The 18922-nt window shown below is 43.0% G+C and overlaps 2 protein-coding genes across 4 annotated transcripts in view; one reads left to right on the plus strand and one right to left on the minus strand.

Moving 5' to 3' along the window:
- Nucleotides 1-4653, plus strand: part of CCDC93 (CCC complex scaffolding subunit CCDC93) — a 44693-nt gene extending 40040 nt beyond the window's left edge. For both annotated transcript variants that reach the window (XM_081921793.1, XM_081921794.1), the window contains 4 exons: nucleotides 1607-1644; nucleotides 2211-2295; nucleotides 3695-3808; nucleotides 4335-4653. In XM_081921793.1, the coding sequence (XP_081777919.1) occupies nucleotides 1607-1644; nucleotides 2211-2295; nucleotides 3695-3808; nucleotides 4335-4388 (291 nt within the window). In that variant the 3' untranslated portion in view covers nucleotides 4389-4653. The remainder of the gene's footprint in view (nucleotides 1-1606; nucleotides 1645-2210; nucleotides 2296-3694; nucleotides 3809-4334) is intronic.
- LOC309375965 (5-hydroxytryptamine receptor 5B-like) lies at nucleotides 2286-14845 on the minus strand. 2 transcript variants are annotated; one of them, XR_014171046.1, is made up of 3 exons: nucleotides 13951-14845; nucleotides 6028-6848; nucleotides 2286-2614 (listed from the first exon to the last, which is right to left on the minus strand). XR_014171046.1 is itself a non-coding variant. In XM_081922023.1 (2 exons), the coding sequence occupies exons 1-2, from the start codon at nucleotides 14659-14661 to the stop codon at nucleotides 6516-6518; spliced, it is 1044 nt and encodes a 347-aa protein (XP_081778149.1). In that variant the 5' UTR covers nucleotides 14662-14845; the 3' UTR covers nucleotides 4977-6515. The 2 variants fall into 2 exon arrangements, 1 of the variants encoding a protein (XP_081778149.1); XM_081922023.1 differs by lacking the exon at nucleotides 2286-2614 and having other exon boundaries at nucleotides 4977-6848.
- Nucleotides 14846-18922: the final 4077 nt, after the last annotated feature.

Below are 18922 nucleotides of genomic sequence, written 5' to 3' on the forward strand. Positions count from 1 at the left end.
GGTAGACCAATTGTCTGACTGTAATAGTCTGACTCTAAGGCAGCTTCCTCTGTCCCCAATGGTGAATTGAGATGTCATGGAATTGTGGGCCAGCTAGATTCTGCTAAATTTGCTTATTGGTTACACAAAAAGTTGTGGTCTTCAAAGGCTAAAGCAAACATGGAGAAAAACAAGTGAACTGGAGGAATATGTGTGCTTTTGTGTGAATGCATGGACAAGGAAGCCATATTCCTGTAACCCACTTACAATTTCTTTTTGTTAAGTGGTGTACATAAATCTTGTCAAATAAATAAATAAATAACCCAGGTTGACTCCTGAGTGGGATTCTCCTAGCCAAAGAGGATTTTCCCATCTCCTGCTTCAGCCCTCCAAGAAGGCCAGCAGATCCTAATTAATGGTATGGGATGAGCTGAAGAGAATTCAGTGGGGATGGAGGTCACAGAGATTGATTATAGGGGGCTGGTCTGAAGTGCATGGATTAAATCAAGCAGTGGATTCTAATGCGGGCCTCCTCAGGTAATCGTGTCAGAATGCAACTGCTTCAAGGCTTTTGCTAAAAAGAGGTCAATACATTATGAACCTTCCTTCAAACTGACTTGAGACAATTGGTCCATCTATCCTGATTTTGATTCTTCTGACAGGCAGCAGTTCTCCAGGGTTTTGCTTTGAATAAAGTGAAGCATGTGATTGATTGCCCTGTTGAATTTGGCAATGTGTTGTCTCGTGTCAAGTGTTATTTATAAAGGGGCGGGGTGGAGGGGGAGACCCATGGTTTCTTGGAAGACCTGCTGTGGTTTGCATTGTTATGCCGCACAAATAGGAAACCAATTGTGTTCTTTTCAGCAGCTAATGCAAGGCAAGAAAAATGCTAGCGGAGCAAAAAATGTGCAATAGCACTCTGTGAGGCAAGGATAATTTTTGTCTACAGCTTAGTCCAGGGTTGTCACCCTTTTTCAAATAGCGGATGCCATGGGGTGTGTGGCAAAACACAAAATCAAGAGTACAGCCATGGCTGCCCAGAATTCACTGGGGTTTTGTAACTCTGGTTGTATATCCCTTTGTACATGGTACTTCAATTTCTTATGAGATGGCTTTGATAATGTTTTGATAAATAGGTTAGCAGCAGCCTAATATTTATTTGAACACATATGCTAGCTGTGAGCACAAAACTCCTCCTGAATATATGCTCCTGAAAAGATAAAAGTTAATAGGTACGCAATTTGTCTGCAGTCATCTAAATTCCCTACCAACACGTTTGTGTGTAATGCTCTGAATACCCTCACACTGTTGTATTTCAAGTACTGTTCTTAGGGTAACATATTACTGGTTCATTAAATGCATGTTCATTACTTCATGTCTGAAAGTATGTGTGAATACAGTAAGAAATTTGTGGTAACCCAGTGAGGCCTCAGATACAGTGTTTTTGAATGAGTTGGTTCACGCACATTAAAATGCAAATCAAGTAATTTAGTGCAGCAAAGCCTGTATGATCATGCATTAGCCAAGCCGTATCATTTTCTGAACCAGCCCTATTGCTTAAAAGACATTTGCTTTTTTACATGGAAAACTTTGCATAAAAATGCATCCTTGTGTTTGTCTTTCCCAGGTTAACTTGTTGAATTCAATTCATGACAACTTCCAGCAGTAAGTAGTCCTTTCTTTTTTGTGGGTACAGCCTTTACTAACACAGCTTGGCCATTTCACCTCCCTTACGATGACCAGCCCTTGATTTAAAGAAAGAGTCACATGTCTTTACAATCTTTCCAGAAGTTTCAATAGTCTTAAGAAAAAAAATTATATCATGTATCCCATTCAAGAAATTATGCATGTCACATTATGCTCCTAAATAGCTCATGTAATACTTGTTTCAGTGCCTTTTCTCTGAAACTATGACAGTATGCTGCTTATTGTTTTTCAAGGGGAAATATAGAAAATAGCCCTACATTATAATTTCTTTGGTCAGACAAAGGCACACTATAATAGGCTAGCCCTAAGAATTCTGTCGAAATCAGTGGGACTTGAATAAGCATCACTCGGATCCAAAGAGGCCAAGTTTGTCTTTTCTGTCAACTGCAAGCAAAGTTTGACTTCCATGATTTACCATTTAGGCTGCAGACATATTGCGTGGACTCTCTTTCCTCAAGTGACTTTGGCACCCATTCTCCTTTGTCTAATGCCCTCGTGCCATGTGTACCCCATTCTCATTTCAGAGCCATGGCTTCTTCTGGTGCTCGAGACCAGTTTCTGCGGCAAATGGAACAAATCGTAGAAGGAATTAAACAGAATCGAATGAAGGTTGGTTTATTATTTTCACATAAGTTTTGGTGGTGTTTCTTCTTAGACCTCAATATAACCTTTATGATTTGTGCAATGAAATACAAACCTACAGAACATCTGGAATATGAGTTCATTCCTGGGCTGCTACAATATGTTCATTATTACCCTGTGAGCATACTGCAACATTCTAGTAATTGAAATAGAACCCAGAGGTTGAAGATGGATCTCTATACCAAGCACAATGGAAATGATTTGGATTCATAGTCTTGGTCCTGAAAGCAAATGCCTTGGAAAATAATCTGGTGTGTGTTGTGTTCCTCCATCATGCAGCCTTCACCTGTTAAAACACATGCACAGTTCTTATCCCAGATCACATATCTGCCAAAATTCCCTTGCATTATTCTTTAAAATACCACCTTTTCTTTCATTCACAGAAATCCTTCCTTCAAATAAATGGCCATTCTCAGTTTTTAGATTTAATGATTTTTAACTAAGATGTGCTGAATAGAACAAGGGATAACCTAAGGTGTAGGAAAGCCACTATTTAGGGTAGGCAGTACTACTGCACTTGATAATTTGGCTTGACTCTGGCAAAGGCAGTTCAATATCTGAGCACAGAGCATCTCCGACTAAAGATTAAACTTGGATTTAAATTAATTAGTCAAGCTTATAAAGTTTCTCTAGTCTAATGGATGGCATAGCAAAAGGAAAAATAAACCCAAGGGAAGTTTGATCTTCTTGCTATCTCTGCATTGAAAGGACCCCTTGTAGATGTTCTCCTATGGAAAATGCTGAACCTTTTTTAAAAAACCCAACAAGCTTCTTTGCTACAGCCACTCTCACTCAACAAAGTAGAAGGTGTTTCCTTCCTGCTTGCCATTTTTTAAACTCATCCCATTGGGGTGAGACGAGCACTTCTAGCACAAAGCACCAGTGTGGGCCATATACAGTGGGTTGTCCAGTAGGGAGTCAGTACCCCTGTTGAAACCACAATGCAGGTATCCTTGAACAAGATAGTGTAGGAAAGAAACATCCCATGAGCAGAAAGGCAAATTTTCACTTGGTCTTGATTTTCATTTATGAATGCAAACCATGAAGGTGGGGCCTCATGAGTTACCTTACTTTTGAGATTTTAAGCAAAGGGGTGTTGGAAAAACTTCACCACAAGATAACTGACTTGTGGCACTAAAAGTTTCATAGTGATTTCACTTTTTAATCCTTTGCTATATTTCTGCTCTTTCCTAGTTGTAAACTCCAAATGTTTCTATTGTTGGAACAAGTGCAGATGCAGGGAGCACTTTTTGTTTATCTGGTGTTTTGTTTTTTTAAGAAAGAAGGGAGCGGAAATGCTGGAGGATTTCGTTTTTGGTCTTGCGTGTTCCAAGGTACCATAATACTTTCCCCTTGTTACCAACAGATGGAAAAGAAAAAGCAAGAAAACAAAATGAGAAGGGACCAGCTAAATGACGAATATCTGGAGCTACTGGAGAAACAAAGACTCTACTTCAAAACGGTCAAAGAATTTAAAGAGGTAAATGAGACAGTGGTGGTTGGGTCAAAAGCTCTGACCATGACGTGGTGGCTTAATAACACACACACTGATTCAGCACTACTTTGTGATGCCACAGTGCCCCCCCCCCCAGTCATCTAGCGCTGTACGTTTGTGGGCAGAATGCAGATTAGCTATTCACAACATGGTACCCTGCAGATGTAATATAGTTGGTAGCAGAAGGCTAAGAACAATCAGATGCATTCGTCTGGTTTTTTCAGATATTCTTATTTTCCAGCATAATTCATACGGACCAATCCCATCCAACACCTTTTCACTTTAACAGTAAATTCTACCAGCCTTGCCTTCCGTATTACCCACAGCATGTGTTAAAAGACAGACAGCTGATTTGGGCTGTAATCTTATATGTTTAGTTGGAAATAAGACCCATTGAATTGAATTACCCTTGCTTCTTTGTAGCCATGCAGGTTTGCACTGTTAGTATCATCATTTAACTGACATGTCTTGTTTAATATTTTAAATCTTCCTTCTCTTTGTTTATCAACAGGAATGCCGCAAAAATGAAATGCTTTTATCCAAGCTGAAAGACAAGTGTTCTTGAAGAACTTCAGACAGCAATTCATTTATATGATTAAATTCATTTTCATTCTGATCCACCCCAATGACTAGATGTATTTCTTTTTGAGATTTAATGCAGTATAGCAGTTCAGAAATATTATTTGTCTTTTTATATATGCACACACATAGAAAGTAAAGTGACACTGTTTTGTAAATGATTTACCTTTGCACTAGTTAACGTTTCATGAGCACTAGAAAACATATATTATGTGTTAAACAATAAATATGTATAAATCAAAAGCTCCAAATTTGTTTGGCTGACTAACTTGCTTTCTAAGCTTTTTTCTTCTTCTATTCATGATAAAAAAAACTTCTTCACTAACAGGGATGAGTGCAGATATTGATGTTTTGCCCATTTTTCTGACAAGCTACAACATTGGCATCTGAAATTCTGCCCAAAGCATAGAAACCTTCAGCACAAATGACAGAACCTGATCTCTCTTTTAGAATTTTCTAAATCCTGAGTTCACTCTAGAAACAACACGTGTGCTAGCTGAAGACTGAAAGGGGTCCCAGACTGCAGAAGTAAATGGGCTGAAAAAAGTGCAAATGCCTTAACTGAATCTACTGAGAGTCTGCAGCAGGTAATGGTGTGGGGGGGGGGGGACTTGATATAGGCATAGTTTTCAAACCAAGCTGATGCAGATGTTTCCTCCTGTACCAGTAAATTGATTTAAAACAAACAAAACGAAAACCTCCCAGTTTCTGCTCCTGGAGAGACTAGGATCTTGAGGTAGCCTGAAACCTCTAGGCAATAGTTTAAAGCTTGAGAATTCGGTCTGCATTGATGTCACCAAAGTATATATTGCATGCTGTTGTTGTTTAAAGTTATTTTATACTGACTAAGCTATCAGACTCATTTTAAAGAGCCTGATGCCAACTTTGCATTGATCTTAAAACTGAGGTAATAGCTGAACATGCAGCTGAGTAAAAGAGTGTTACCACATTTATCCCAGCATAGTAAAACATATGTGTGATGCTGCAAGAAAAGATTGCACTTATTGTTAATTAAATACACATCAATATTTTTCTGGAAGAAAAGAACACCAAGAGTTTGCCAAAGTATGGTGGTAACCACTAAATGACTCTGAAGGAAATCAGTTGATGCAATATGTTTTCCGCTCTTTGCAGAGCGATACGCTGTCCTCCCCAGCTACCATTCAATGTTCAGAGTTATGATTTTCCCCATAAAATGCATTTAGCACTATGGTAACAGGGCTAAGACATAAAACACATGCTGGACTGGCAAATCCAGTCCTGTTAATAGGGTCATTTGCAGCTACTAAAGGAAAGTTTCCACATATCTATATTTCCCCCAAAACAACTGATTTGAATGGAAGTCTCTGGACTTGCGATCTGGGAAGTTAGTTTCAGTGCTCCCCTGCTGTAGTCTTCAGAAAATTGCCTCCATCCTCTACTTAACCCAACACTTCCTTCTGTCATTTCACATGATTATTTTTGCTTAGTTTTGCTGCAATTGAAGTTTTAAAAGTTCGGCCACCCAAGTTCAATGATTCTTGTATCTTAGCAGTCAGTGATCTTTATCCTGATTCATATCTGAAGAATTACTAAAGCAAACAAATACTGTTAGGGGTTTTATTTGTTGCTGACACTTTACTTACCTCCAGGCTCTGTGTATTGTAGTGCCTTGGAATTCTTGTTTTTGGTGCCTTACTCCGCCCGCCATAAATGTTTCATAGTAAAAGTTATTGATGACACTAAAACTGGCCGTTGGCAAATGAGCAGAACAACTTTTAAAATACGGTCTAGCCTTTACAAGGCAACACAGGACAGCTTGTTGCACAGGCTTAATTGTGATCGGAGTGAGGTTCTTGAAATTATTTGCTGCCTTTCATATAGGGAGCTGCAGCCAACTGGGCAGGAGGACTTTTGCAATGGTTAGAGATTTCTTCTCCAGAAAACTGGGCTGCATTGCAATGGAGGGTATGTAATGGGCTATGTTTCTGATATATCACCCATTCTTATTGCTTAATTCCCCCAGTCAAGCAAAATATGCAAACGGGATTACTTAGCAAACAAAATTTGCGTAAATGAGCTTAGTACAATCCAATAGGTCTGGCAGCCATGCACCCCCCCCCCATTGCTCTTTTTACCTCTGCCTCACAAAAAGGTTCTTGAATGCATTGTTGTAGTTTTTGTTAAAAGCTGTATAAATCAGAGGATTGAAGAAGGAGTTGGAGTAACCAAGCCAGAGGAAGATGCTTTTCCAGACTGGTGCTATGGTGCAGGAGCAGAGGGGGCTTATTAGTTCTGTGACAAAGAAGGGAATCCAGCAAAGTACAAACACACCAATTAAAATGCCAACCATCATAGCCGCTTTCTTCTCTTTCTGTTCTCTCCATGTTTCTCCATCTGTCTGGAAAGTGACAGTCACATGACGAGCTGTAAACACCATCTGCGGCTGATGAGAAGCTTCTTTCACCTTGACATAAAAGCAAACAGGAATTATTACCAAGACAGTTTTGTTTAAGTAAAGGATTTCTACACACACACACACAGCCCTTCACTGCTTTTCAAATGACAGACCAGCTGTGTCCAAGCACAAAATCTAGACTTCAACCAGTGTGTGTGTGTGTGTGTGTGTGTGTGTGTGTGTTGCAAGACTTCTGCTGGGGTGGAGGGAGGCAATAAAAACACAGATCAGGACAGAACTACGTTGCCCCGTTATTCACTCCTGCAACATACAGCACAAACTACTGCTCAAATAAGTCAGAATCCAAAGGCTGGTTAGGTCTTGTGCATGGATTTCTGCCTTTCAAGCCATTCTGCCCTAAACCTATTCCCCTTGCTCTCAAGCAATGCAAAGGAACATCTGACGCAGCACAAGAAAAGCAAAAATGGCAATGTCCCCAGGTGAACATCTGCACATAAATGGGCTTTTTTTATCCTAGTCATATTGTTTGGCACTTTCGTTACAGTGATCCAACATTTGGCTAGATTGGGGAGCCAAAGGAAAACTGGCCCTCTCTCCTCTAGTCTATAGAAATGTATCCCCCTGTCCAAAGCACACACACACCCCACAGACAGGGTACTACAGCAGCATCAATAGCTAATGGAATAAAACAACAATGAACAAAATGGGTTCTATCCAGTTCTTCCACTGCTAGATGTCTTTGAACTGACCATCATCACATGAGAGTCCAGGGTGGTTTGATCTAGCAGAGGCTAACATCTACAGGAGAAAGCAGAAAGATTGCTTTTTTTATCAATTAACCCTTCCCTGTGGACCCCCATCCAAAAAAAGAATACACCAGTCTGCCTCAAAACGTTGCACCCTCTGACATGAACCATACACACAACACTGGAATGACCCCATCTGTTTGCTCTTTGAATGGCTACTATTGCTGGAAAATGTTACTGGAAAGCTATAACAACCACCACCACCAGCAGCAGCAGCACTGCAGGACTTGCCTGATACTGGTAGATGAACAGTATTGAGGAGAAGCTCTGGTGCTGAACCCAGCTCCAATTAAGGACTTCTGGGTGACATCCAATGATTTCCACCTGCTTGTGCAACAGAAATCCACTCATGCAGTGGGACGTCTGGTCTTTCTCCCACTTCAGCCCCGCCAAATCAGCTGAAGATGCTCCCATGTAGGGGAAGCAGCAGGGTAGTAAGGAGAAGCCTTTGTTGGATCTTACTCTTTGTATGAGGCTTTACTGACAAACAGCAGAGACCCAACATGAGGTACAGCTCGTTTTGGGGCTGCTCTGGTCTAAAGAATGCTCTGTCTGTCTGTCCTCAGCTTTATTCAGTAATCCAACTACAAAGGAATGGACAAATCATAATCGTTATTACTGAAGTGAGAAATTAATAGGCATTTAATGTTGCTTTGCCCAACTCAGGGTTCCATCTGTAAGGGCCTGGCTGTTTTGAACCTCTATAGTATGAGAGGAGGGTAGCAGCCCCAGAAAGGCTAAGTGTGAGCAAAAGGTCACTTATCAGTCATCAGGGTGGATAGTGCAGTCTTTCCCTACAGGTGAGAGGCATGACTCTGAAACCTATGCTAAGAAATAGAAGGGCATTTATTTGCCTATTCCTCCTCCTCCTCTGCATTGATATTCTCATGATTCTCAACCAATAAATCAATGACTGCAGATCTTTCCCCTGGATCTATATTAGTAGCCTAAGCAAATGCTTCTCTGTTGAACTTGCACAGGAAAAAAACGAAATTGCTATAGTAACAGAAATTGGTAAGTGGGGCTGGGAGGATACCTGCCAGTTTCACTTCAGACTCTACTGCCTCCAGGACATGCAGTAAATATAGTCTGCCTCACTGATTTGTTCTCCTTCCTGCTGCTTCAGGTGTTTCCTGTCATCCTGGACCCTTTTCTGCAGCCTCCTCTCCTTTGTATTTGCTTCTACCTGCATCAAATGTCCTGGCAACCAGAACTGAGAACCCTGGTCTACTTTGATCCTAACATAAAAGGCTTGGCCCTGCAGATGATTAATTGCCAGGAATGTTAGCAAACCTTATCCTGCTAGCAACCTTACCTGTAGTGATCCCATTGATGGCAGTGGGACTACATTAAAACAAAATATATTGGCCATTTTATGTCCTAATTCTGTTGCATGTGCAAGTCCTACTGAATTTAAGGGGGCCTCCCCCCCCCCAATTCCTCCAAGCAGATACAGGGTTGAAGCCACAGTTACAAACAAACAAAAAACTGAATCGATTTTCTGTGTGCAAAGATTAGGGGCCCCTCCAGACAACCTGTTTATTGAGCATTCATCATGATTTGCTTGCACAAATCAGGAGATTAGATTATATCCTGTCTTTATTGAGTATTCATTCTGATTTGTTTGTGGCAATGAGTATATGTCCTGCATTCCTGATTTGCTGGCAGGCTTTTTATACATCACCCCATTAATCAATTGTTCATCTAACACTTTTCATTGTGTTTCCCTGTCACTTTCCTAACAGTAGAAAGTCTGGGGGTTATTATTTTTTAAGTGGATTTGTTGCACTAGGGCAATAGAACTCCTTAATCCATTTAAAACGTGCAAGCCTAAAGTTCCTATGTGTGCTTGAGACACTCCTGTGAAATAACCATAGTTTGCAGGTACCCCAAGTCTTGTTAACTGTGCACAACACCTCTTCCTTTCCCAAAAAGATAACATTGGCTCAATGTTTCTTATCGCTTGTCCATTCCTTCTATGTTTTATTTCAATATTGAAACAAGCTCACAGTGAATAAAGAACTCCAACAAATATATTTGCAAAAATGTGCAGAATGTCAATAACCTATTTCTATCTGGAATGTGACTAATCAATCTCCTTCGTAGATCATATCAGAATACCAGGAAAATGAAGAACCCAGCTTCGCAGTCCTTGCCCAGGCAAATTTGATTACACTAGAAGAGAATGCAGTGACTATCACTCTGCTCACTTGAAGCATCAGTAGCACTAGTAGCTGGCATTGTTAGTTATAATTAAAACTGCTCCACTGTAAAGCCAAGCACGAAAAAAAGGTTTCAAGACAATGGTGTGCACACGATGAAATAAAAAGAGAGGCTTAAAATAAAGAAATTCATTTTGTGTTGGGACTGTATATAAGGACCTTTTGCCTATCAAGAAAGGAAACTGGACTGGGGGTAGTGGAGCGCTTTCCTAATCAAGGATGCTAAGAGACTTATGCTGTAATCCTATCCACATTTACATAGAAGGCCCATTTAATTCAACTGGGGTTACTTTGACATAAATGTGAGTTTATGTGCTTGCAACAACTAGATCTGTACAGTATGTGCATTCCCCAAAATGTAACCGTTATATTCAGGTGCCAATTCACACATTCAGATAAATTGAAAGTTGCAAAACACGCAACAGCTTTACCATGATAATACACTAATCTAATAAAGGCAGAACCATTATCTTTGCTGCACCTTTCCCTCCCACATGGTGACATGATGAAGATCTAAGGGCCCCTTGGGGTTTATGATCCACAATTCCCTCCGCCCTTGCTTAATATGATAAGAATTTTTTTTCAAGTACTATTAAGTACTTGCCTTAAGAAATGAAGACTTTTGTCCCACACATCAAGTTGCAGCTTACCAAAACATTAGTAACGTGGTGCATGTTTACTCAGAAATAAGTCCCACTACTTTTCAATGGGGCTTAATCCCAAGAACTGCACCCTCAAATTTCAGTATGTGTGCGCGCACACATTCTCTTGTGTCTGTGTATCTTATTTCCAGACACAGCATTATACAAATTTCATTTTTAATATCACAAAAAATGGTATCTATCAAAGTTCTTTCTCTGCTTACAAAAAAAGCAAACGATTGCAAACTTGAAAATTATGGAGCCAATAACATAGGAAATGCAATTTTAAAAAACGTCAGAAGGTTAAGCTTTAGTGGACTACAGCCACGTTATCACATGAATGCAGTATTACTCTGGGCTGCCCATGTAGTGGTGGGACTGTAATGCAGAAAAGTGCAATGAGAGTTTTGTAATTAACAGCGGGAGTTTCCCAAAAGTGTTCTTGATAACAACTGCATCATTATACCAGTAAGCCAAAAAACAAAACAAAACAAAAATCCTCTTGGTTTTACAGTCATCGCCCCCTGGAAAGAAACAATTCCATCCTCTTGTCCCCACACACTACCGTGTGTGTGTGTGTGTGTGTTTGTGTGTGTATCTATCTATATCCATATCTATATCTATATATATATATCTGTAACTCAAGATAACACTTCATGCATTTTATGAAGTGGACTATAGTTACCAAAAGCTTCATGCAATGATACATTTGTTAGTCTTTAATTTGCTACAAGTATCATTGTTCTTTTTGCTGAAACCAACTAACATGGCTAACCCCTCCCCCCCAACTTGCAAATTGCTGCCATGGATTTTGGACACACTTGAATGAATTAAAGCTGGAATCTGTCACAATCATTCACATCAAGCCGTGCAAGGAAGCTATAGGGAAATCAACTGGGATCATTTATGAACTGAAACGACAGGCACTGAAGATCAAGCCCAGACAATGTAAACTTTTGTTGCTGACTTCAATGGTATGGAGACTGTGACCAGCATGAGAAATGGTAGTACATATTAATATGGATAGCTCAGTCGGCAGAACATGAGATTCTTAATCCCAGAGCCGTGGGTTCAAGCCTCACATCGGGTGAAAGATTTCTGCATTGCACCCTTGCAACTCTACAATTCTATCAACAGTAATTCCTTATGATAGCTAACTAGAACCTCCTTATTCAGAGGCAGTATGCCTTTGAATACCAGGGAATGCAGTGAAAGAGCCATGCAGCAAGTGAGCTCCCTTTGTAGGCATTCCAGAAGCACCTGGCTGGCTAGGAAAGAGGAGGCTGTACTAAACAGGCCTGACCACCCACTCTCCTCTCTTATCTCCTTTACGTGACATGCAAAGTTCATTCCTGCATATTCTACCTCCCCCGCAATTCATCTTTACTTTCTGCATGAGTGGCTATAAGTTAAGAAATGCACGCAGGTGGATTTGGTTATGTAGCTGCTGATGCATAGATGGACAGACAAATGATGACTCTAAGAGAAAGACTTCATTTCCAAACTCTTTGCCACAAGCAAGCATGTGTGACAGAATAATTCAATACATAGTTAAACCATTCTGTAATACGCCAAAACAGTGCAGAGAGCTGGGGGAGATGCGTGCATGCCAGAGATATTGATACAGTGGTACCTTGGTTTAAGAACAGCCCTGTTTACGAACTCCTCAAAACCAGAAGTAGTGTCCCGGTTTGCAAACTTTACCTCGGTCTAAGAACGGAAGCTGAATGGTGGAAGGGCACCGGCGGTGGGAGGCCTCATTTGGGAAAGTGCGCCTTGGTTTAAGAATGGTTTCGGTTTAAGAATGGACTTCCAGGACTGATTAAGTTCGTAAACTGAGGTACCACTGTAATTCCCTTCCTGCCAAAGAATGAGTCCCAAGATGGTTTATAATAAACCATCCTCAAAAAAATGAAAGAGGAGACAGACACTATTAAAGACTCTTGAGGATTAACAGCGTAATCCTAAACAGCATAATCCTAAACTCATAAATTTAAGCCTACTACCTTCAGTGGCACTGAGTTTAGGATTGCAGATGAAGACTACAGCCGACTCAATTTAATTGAACATGGTGTGGGCTTCCTTCTGTGTAAACACATACATAATTGGGCTGCACTGTATAAATAAAAATATTAGCTCTTTTCCACTTTGTGCTAAAGGATAAAACGGTGGAAACTATTATTTGCCTCATCTTAAAGCATTGTAAAACCTTAGAAGCACTGCACACCAAATATTTGTATTTACAATGGTTTCTTTCTTCACACAATGAGCATCACCTTTTGAGGCTGCAGCAAAAAAAAAAAAAAGCAATGCATAAGACAAAAACAGATTTCAATCCAGCTGTGTAATTTTGCACCTCCCCATTTATCCTGCCACACTGGCTGTCTAATGCCTGCATTTATCTACTTTCCATCTCAGATGTGCCACTCCACTCTCATCCTCCAGCTATTCCTAGCTGAACCTTTCTGTCCTGATGTTCACTTTTGCTGTTTCTAATACACCCAGAAGCCCCGACAGCTGTTCTAGAAACTCTTTCCAAGGTTAGAGCTAACCCCGGAGCATAAATAACACTGAGTAACTTTCTCCAGACCCCACACACCTGGGATTAGAGGTAGACACTCCCCGCAGCAGAGAAAACTTCCAAGCAGTCTTGGAAAACCTACACTTCACACTTAAGAAGCTAAGCTCTGCATAAACGCACTTCCTCCCCTTTTCACTGTGGCCCCCTGAATTTCCAGCTGCATCCAGCTGCAAATTTCCAGCTTGCATCTTTCAGCTTGCAAGTTTCAAAACTTGATTCCGAAAGAAAGAGAGAGAAAGAAAGAAAGAAAGAAAGAAGCTTTCATTCAAGGCTGCATAGAAGTTTCAGGCTGCTTGAAGCAACTTTTCCAAAGGGCGAATGAATGCCTCTCCTTCCCAGCCTCAGTTGCTTTTGAAATGATCTGAAATTCCGGAGCTTTGAAACCAAAGTCTGAACTGCGCTGGTTGGAAATAACCCTGGCTTGCAACTACTGCTGTCTACACCTGCTCAACGGCCAAGTTCAACAATCAAACCTTGAATTGTTTGGAGGCCTGCTGGTGAAACTCAGATTTAGATTCATGCTTGTCAAACTTCTCGTGCCCACCGTTCACCCTATTGCTCAACCACCCCTACTGTCTATGCTGCGCGCGACCCCCTGCTCCCCCCACAGAACTGTAGAGTTGGAGGGTCATTAGCCCCCCCCCCGACAGATCCGAGGGTGGCGTTGCGGGGGGGGGCAGATTCCAACGAAGCCTCGCATATCACGTTCCCCCACCCGCTGTGCGCGCGAACCCACAAGTTGGGAGGGACCCCACGGGTCATCTAGCCCACCCCCTGACAGACCAGAAAGAGGCGTTGGGGGGGGGGGAGCCGGATTCCAACGCGGCCTCACATGTCACGACGTTGCACCCCCGTCCTCCCTGCGCACCAATCCTCCCCCCCCCCCCGGCTGTGCTTTACCTGCCCCGTTTCTGGGAGGGGCCCGACGGCGTTGCTGACTCCGACGCGGAACTTGGCCGCCTTGTAGATCTTCCAGTAGACGAAGAGCACGACGCCCAGGGGCAGGTAGAAAGCGCCCCCGGTGGAGAAGACGGCGTAGGCGGGCTCGGGGCTGACCTGGCAGCGCTGCTGCTCGGCGCTGTACGAGCTGCCCCCCCAGCCGAGCAGCAGCGGCAGCAGCGCCAGGAGCGCGCCCAGCGCCCACGCCACGCCGATGAGGGCGCCCGAGGCTCGGCGTCGCGCGCGCGGGGTGTAGCGCAGGTGCCTGGAGACGGACCAGTAGCGGTCGAGGGCGATGGCGGCCACGCTCCAGATGCTGGCCGTGCAGCAGAGCACGTCGAGGCAGACCCACGCGTGGCACAGCGCCCGGCCCAGGCGCCAGCGCCGCCCGCCCCCCGACAGCTCCTTGGCCAGGCTGAGAGGCATCACCAGCGCCGCCACCAGCGCGTCGGCCGCCGCCGTGGACGCCACCAGGTTGTGCGGCGCGCGGTGGAAAGCCCTCACGCGCACGATGGTGGCCAGCACCAGCAGGTTCCACACCAGCGTGGCCAGAGTCAGCAGCGCCAGCAGGCTCAGCACCAGCAGGCGGAAGAGGGACAGGGGCTCGCCGTCGTCTGAGGACCAGGTGCGGTTGGCTCCTCCGGCGCCTGAGGAGGAGCCGTTCAGCGGCATGGCCGGCTTGGCGGGAAGAGCAGCCGCTCGCCGCCGCCCGCATAGAGCTCCCGGCGCGCCAAACTGAGGGGAAAGGGAGCGGGCGGAGGAGGCGGCGGGTCCAATCAACGCGCCTCGCTCCTCCGAAGTGCTTGGGAAACTCCCGCCGGCGGGCAGGTGGCCGGCAGCCGAGCCGCGCAAAGCGCAGCAGCTGCTCGCTCCGCCCCCTTCGAAAGGCCGCTCCCGCTGCCAGCGCCACGTGCTGCTGCTGCTGCGCGCGCCTTGCTTTCTCTACCCCGGGGGGTGCGCAGGGTCGGATTTAGGTTTGATGAGGCTCTAACTAAGCTACTGAAGGTAATGGGGCCCTTTATATGTCCAGCTGTCCAGTTCGTTGTCAACAAATTGCCGCTTTTTTGTGTGTGTTGAATATATGCTATATGGACCTAATAGGTATCTAAACCCATTTGCACATAACAAAGCATGTATTTTATCAAAGTAATTGATATAGAAATGAGCAAACCAGTGATATTTGAGGGAGCAGGCTAGCAGGCGGGGCCCATTACTTAGACCATAGGAGCCTACACAACACAAAACACTATTGCTGTATGTAGGTTTTATTTTATATGTTTATCTCATATTTTGGAAATGTACATCCAGTTTTTTTCTTTAAATTTATTTGGGGGCCCCATTTGGGGCCCTAAAGTATAGCTTGTTTAAGGTAAAGGTAAAGGGACCCCTGACCATTAGGTCCAGTCGTGGCCAACTCGGGTTGCGGTGCTCATCTCGCTTTATTGGCCGAGGGAGCTTCCGGGTCATGTGGCCAGCATGACTAAGCCGCTTCTGACGAACCAGTGCAGCGCACGGAAACACTGTTTACCTTCCCTCCGGAGCGGTACCTATTTATCTACTTGCACTTTGATGTGCTTCGAACTGCTAGGTTGGCAGGAGCAGGGACTGAGCAACGGGAGCTCACCCCGTCACAGGGATTCAAAACGCCGACCTTCTGATCGGCAAGCCCAAGGCTCAGTGGTTTAGACCACAGCGCCACCCGCATCCCTATAGCTTGTTTAGCTTATACGTAAATCCGGCACTGGGATGCAAAGGAGCGGGTGAAAAGAGCAGTCTCCAAACTGACTGCACTGCCTCTAGGAGAGCTCTCCAAGGTCCCTGGCAAAAGATTATTTCCCCAGCTGCAGGGAGTGGCAAAGCACACCCACACCCCACCACATGCTACACATCCGCCTCCACTATCTTATCTTATGGGTCTGTCATATAACAGTAATGTAAAGCACCTGACCTGGCCCCAGTGCCTAATCAGTGTGATAGGCAGGAAGAAATTCAACTAGTGCAGCCTTTTTGTGCTAATAATAATGATAATAATTCATTATTTATACTCTGCCCATCTGGCTGGGTTCCCCCAGCCACTCTGGGTGGCTCCCAACAGAATATTAAAAACACAATAAAACATCAAACATTAAAATTTCCCTAAACAAGGCTGTCTTCAGATGCTAGGGAGACATCCAAGAAAATGGTTTCCATATTAGTTTAATCCTTCCTTTCTTTGATGGGCGTAGCCAGGGGTGGGGGGAGGCAGGGGACCAAATTCACTTGATTATAAATCAAGGAAATCCATAAAAAAATACTAAACTAACTGAGGTTCTGCCCCCAACATAAAGCCTGCCGCGCCCCCTACATAAATCCTGGGCTATACTTATGCTTCCTTTCTTCCGAAATTAGACTCTTGGGGGATTTGCAGTGCAATCACATGCTGATCTACAAAAACTGGATGCCTTAATCTGCCCCAGCTACAACAAAACATGTCTCTCCTGTATTAGTCTCTACAGCAGGTGCTGCAACCTTCTAACAGCTTGGCTTCACCCCTCCAAAGGCACACTCCTCCATTGTCTCCTGAGATGGACGGATGCCAACAACATTAGAAGTAATTTCACCTGTTATGGTGGGAACTCCATGGAGTGTCTTTATTCCAGGAATTGGGAACCCGTGAGTTTTTAAATGTCATTGGAAAATAAATAAATAAATAAAATTATAATTTTATTTATACCCTGCCCACCTGGCTGGGTTGCCCCAGCCATTCTGGGTGGCTTCCAACACATTTAAAAATAATAATAAAACATGAAGTATTAATAGTAACAATCTGATCCAATATAAAAGTTACAATAACTTTAAAATAAACAACTTATATCAAATAAAGCAATATTCAATAACCCATCAGAATCCAGCTACAATTCCCATCCACCCTGGCCGTTGCCCATCCTGGTTGGGGCTAATGACAACTGGAACATTGGCAGGACCATAGATGAAAGCAGTTAGGTTAAGTCACTTCTACAAATATAGCTGATTTCTAGTAATTCATAATAATCCAAACAATCCGCTTTTGAACTGCCAGAGCCACTTTGCTATCACCACTTTTCACATTTAAATATTTATGCTGCTTTTCGAAAAAGTTCCATTACAAAAGAAATAATTCTGAAAACTAGCACCATATGATGTTAACACAAGACCCCCAAAGACCATGAACAGCTATATGAAGCAGTCTTTTTCTCAACCCAGTGCCTGCTAGAGGCAAGGCACCTTCACACACACACACACACACACACAATGAAGAGAGATTGTTTTCCTTTTATTTCTTCTTTTTGCGGGAAGAGGTTCCACAATGGTGAAGCAAAAATTGTAAAGCCTGTTGCCATCAAAAGCTGTGAAGACAGCAAGGCAATAGAACTTATATGGGGAAAGAGTTGCCTGCTTCTGGTGGTGGTGTGTGGTTGTTGTTTTAAAAAGCTGCCCTGTACTTCTGCACACCTCATGTTCACAAGATGCTGATTCCTCCATCTTGTTTTTCAGTAGCCCCGTTTTGACTCCAACTTGGTTGGCATTCAACCACCGAAGTTGGTTATTAGAGGGACAGATAGCAGCAACAAGGGCAAGAACAGTTTTAATAGGGTTGACTTTTGAGACAGGAGCAACAGCACTAGCTGTAGTGAGTGGGATGAAGTAATTGCATCTGTGGAAGAGTCACCTCTCCCTCAGTCTCCCAATTGGTTTTCTACGCGAGAGGCCATCTCACAGGACACTGTTGTTATTTTCTTCTCGATAAGAACTGTTTAATGTCCTTTGAGAAAGTTGCGTTTATCGTCATAGATAATCATGCTGCAGTTGCTATGGCAACCGGCTTCAGCATCTCAAGAGCAAGGCTGTAATTTTGAGAGAGAGAAGACAGATCTAGATGAGGTCCAGATTTTCATAAATTATAAGTAATGGAAAAGCAAATTGTCCCACTTAATGGAAATGGAAGGAGGGGGAAATGCAGAGAGGTGAGTCCTACTTCTTCCACAAAGCAATTAAGAAAAAGAAGGGAGGAAATAAGTTGTTCGCATTGCATTTGCAATTACTATTATGCAAAATGTTGCCTCTTATTAGGCACAGGAGAATTACAGTTTGAATTCGCTTTTTCTCTGCAGTGGCTGAAGCAATAATCTGTGGAACATCCTCACTTCAATTTCCGGTCTGTCCAAAGGAGCTTGGTGCCTTGGCAGCTGATACAATCGACTTTTTCATTACTGTTTATCATTTCTTTTGTTGAAAGGTGGGAAGTGTTAAGAATGAACAGTGAAGGCAAAAGAGCAGGAGCATGCCTTCTGCGGAACCCATGTTTCTCTAGATAATGGGGAGAGGCATGACAGAGATAGCATCAGTTCATGAGAAAAATATATATGAAAAATGGGTACCTTCATTTTTAAAAAAACTCCTTTTGTGAGTTGGTGCGTGTGAAAATGTAGTGCTAGGGCAAAGAAGGTAACATAGATACAAAATGCATATAACATGTTGGGAAGGCTGAGAACCGACTTATGAGATGTTCCACCGTTTATTGAAATTCTGAGAAAGGTCCTGAAGTAATATTAAAATAAGGAATCATTGGTTTGAGATATTATTTGCCACATAGTTCGAAAACTTATGGGATTGCTCTTCTTTTCTCACTTTCAGAACCCAACCTGCAAAGCTTTGTGGGGGAAATACTTCAAATCATGATAAAATCATGCAGTTCATCAACCAAGTCAATATTTTTCACTGGGGTTTTATCTTTGCCTTCTTAATCTCCAATTTCTGCCCCCTGAAGATCATTACGCTGACCTTCATGCACTAGAACAAGATCAGCAAATCTGTTGAAGATACCGCTTCACAGCACCCCATTTTAATATTGTTTTCTTTATTTCATTTTTGCTATATAGGTTTGTGGGTATTTTTCTAAATTAAAAAGTGGCCA

This window comes from Podarcis melisellensis (assembly GCF_964234715.1).
Source record: "Podarcis melisellensis genome assembly, chromosome: 1".
NCBI lineage: Eukaryota > Metazoa > Chordata > Lepidosauria > Squamata > Lacertidae > Podarcis > Podarcis melisellensis.

Coding starts and splice junctions, on each gene's coding strand:
- LOC309375965 (XM_081922023.1), bottom strand. CDS start 14,661: ATGCCGCTGAACGGCTCCTCCTCAGGCGCCGGAGGAGCCAACCGCACC. Junction 6,849..13,950: donor CCCTCCCAGAAACGGGGCAG/GTAAAGCACAGC, acceptor TTTTATGTCAAG/GTGAAAGAAGCTTCTCATCA.